The sequence below is a fragment of the Trachymyrmex cornetzi genome, unplaced genomic scaffold (assembly GCF_001594075.2).
Source record: "Trachymyrmex cornetzi isolate Tcor2-1 unplaced genomic scaffold, Tcor1.1 scaffold2574, whole genome shotgun sequence".
NCBI classification, from domain to species: Eukaryota; Metazoa; Arthropoda; class Insecta; order Hymenoptera; family Formicidae; genus Trachymyrmex; species Trachymyrmex cornetzi.
This window is the reverse complement of record NW_017297243.1, coordinates 4,082-6,582: the sequence shown is the minus strand read 5'-3', so window position 1 is coordinate 6,582 and position 2,501 is coordinate 4,082. Positions and strand designations below refer to the sequence as shown.

At 35.6% G+C, this 2,501-nt stretch overlaps 1 protein-coding gene across 1 annotated transcript; it reads right to left on the bottom strand.

The window, feature by feature from the left end:
* Positions 1 to 323: 323 nt before the first annotated feature.
* LOC108761618 (uncharacterized) lies at positions 324 to 1,524 on the bottom strand. Its single transcript, XM_018508234.1, has 3 exons — positions 1,477 to 1,524; positions 750 to 1,063; positions 324 to 661 (listed from the first exon to the last, which is right to left on the bottom strand). Exons 2-3 carry the CDS (start codon positions 868 to 870, stop codon positions 324 to 326), a joined length of 459 nt encoding a protein of 152 aa, XP_018363736.1. The 5' UTR covers positions 871 to 1,063; positions 1,477 to 1,524.
* Positions 1,525 to 2,501: the final 977 nt, after the last annotated feature.

Below are 2,501 nucleotides of genomic sequence, written 5' to 3'. Positions count from 1 at the left end.
ATATATATACAATTACCTCGTCGAGATAATTGTATACAAACATATCCAGACAGCACAGAATATTTATGATGAATATTTGATGCAATGGCTGCATTCAGCAAACTCAGCAGTTTTGCAACCGTTTTATGATTCATCGCGCTGATTGGATTATACTTTTAGATTTAAAAGAATAATCCTATTTCAGCGAAGAATCACAAAACGGTTGCAAAACTGTTCAGTCTGCTGAACGCAGCCAATCTTAAGCTAGATATTTAAATATATCTAGCTTCAGAGAATACTGCTCTGCAATCCAAATTCTACATTATATACAAATAAATTCGGGATTAAGTGGGAACATGATGTAAAGGTACCATTAAATTTTCAGCAGTTACTTCTGACAGTAGACTTTTATTTTTTAAATGTTTGATTAGGCCTTCCATCGTCGTTATGCGAGCTATTAATCTTCTTTGATCTTGCTGTAACATTTTAATTTTCTTTCTTAACCTTTGAATGGTCCTCTTTGCCACATTTAAAGCCCTTTTAGCTTTTTTAGGTGTCGAAAGTTGTGGCGATCTGATATCTCCTACATAGCGTGGTACATGTACAGCTTTCTTCGGCGTTTGAAAGAGTTCGATATGACCAGAATTTGATGGTGTGGTTGGCCGATTTACCGAACTATTTTCTATAGGAGAATTAGTCATCAAGTAAATTATTAGTGGCGATCCATTATAGTGAAAGACTTGCATTTATGTAAAGATAGTAAACTGTACCTTCTAATGATACGTTGTTGGAATCCAAATACTGTTTACCTTTCAATACATTATTGGAGCTTTGATTATTAATAGAAATAGTAACATCTGCAGTTACATGAGCCAAGTGTGCATCGTTCATAACTTCTATTCTTCTCTTTTTGATAAAGATATATGGCACAGCATTGGGTTTCAAAATCGAACCTTTGGCCTTAAAGATGATATCATCTTTTTCAAAATGATTAGAGCACAATTTTGTGGTTGTGCTCAGAAAATCTTTATCAATTCTGCAAATTGATAGCCATTTGTTACAAAGTTTCTTATTTTTCGGAAACCTTTTCAAAAGAAATGAAATAAATATGAAATAAATAAAATAAGAAATAAGAAATAAATATGAAATATGTATTAAATAAGAAATAAATACGAAATACTCGTACGTTATAAAACTGATTTCACCAGTGTAATTCCCAATATTACAGTGTAAAGAGGCTCCATCTAAAGCCAAAAATATAAAACCTTGAGTGAAATGGTCGGCGCTACCTGTGCCGCGCGACGCTCGCTACCTGCTTTGACGCGGTCGGCTCGGAGGCTCCTAACTTTTGAACCGTTACGAATTTCGATTTACCCTTTTTAACATGATATTCTAGACAGTTATAGCTATCGAATTCCGCAAAAAAAAATTTTGACCAAAATTTGACCCAATTGACGAGAATGTACCCTTAATAAAATATTACATACAATAACTTACGAGTAATAAGAAACTGCAGTAGTTCCGCGATTACCACACAATAAACAATATTTACTATTACTCGGCATATTTACTTTTACTTTATGCTGTTTTTATGTCGGCCTTACGAACGTATGTACATACATACGAAGTGAATCTCACTGTGTGAGAACACTACAACTGTACAATTCACACAGACGATGATACTGACGCATGCGCATTGCGCAAATATTACTCTATACCTTTCTCTCTCGCACACGTGTTGGCATCACGGTATCGATCATGAAACTTTTTCATTTTTCACTTTTCACATTACGAATTTCACGTGAAAATGTTTACGTGAAAAATGAAAAAGATTTATTACATTCTGCATGGTACACGATTCGTAATGTATTAATTAACGCGTGGTTTAATTTGAAAAGATATACTGCTTAACGTTGATTTAGTTGTCTATAACATAAATATATTTCTCTGTCATAAATTTTTGCAATGTGAAACTTTTCACGTGAGTTTTCAGTGAATGGTTATATGTCCTCTTTTCATGAGTAAATGATATACTTTCATGTAAATTTTTCACCATCAAACGACTTATATCGTTTTCGATTGGGGTGCACTGACTGCACTCAGTGTCAAGAGCGTGTTCGATTGGCAGTGCCAATGCGCACTTGGCTAGTGTCACGTGTTCATTTGATCGCACGACACTCGCGTAATGCGCACTCAGTGCGCACTAAGTGGCACGAGATATTTTGGCGGTGCCAGTTTAGTGCACGTTTTATCACTGTTAAGGATATACATAGGGACAAGCAAATCTGCGCAGTTGAATTGAAAACGGGGTCTTGTCCCTACTCTTAATATCTTTTATTGTGGTTTTGTAACATTTACAATCCTACAACTCGAAATGGCACTTCAGCTTTAGCACTGAAAATTTTGGCGTATTCTTTTGAACTTGCACTATTCAGTGCAACCCATGGAACTCGTCCAGTGTTGGTGTGAACTGAGTGCGCACTGGTGCGCACTAACTTTTGCCCAATCGAAAACGCTATTAG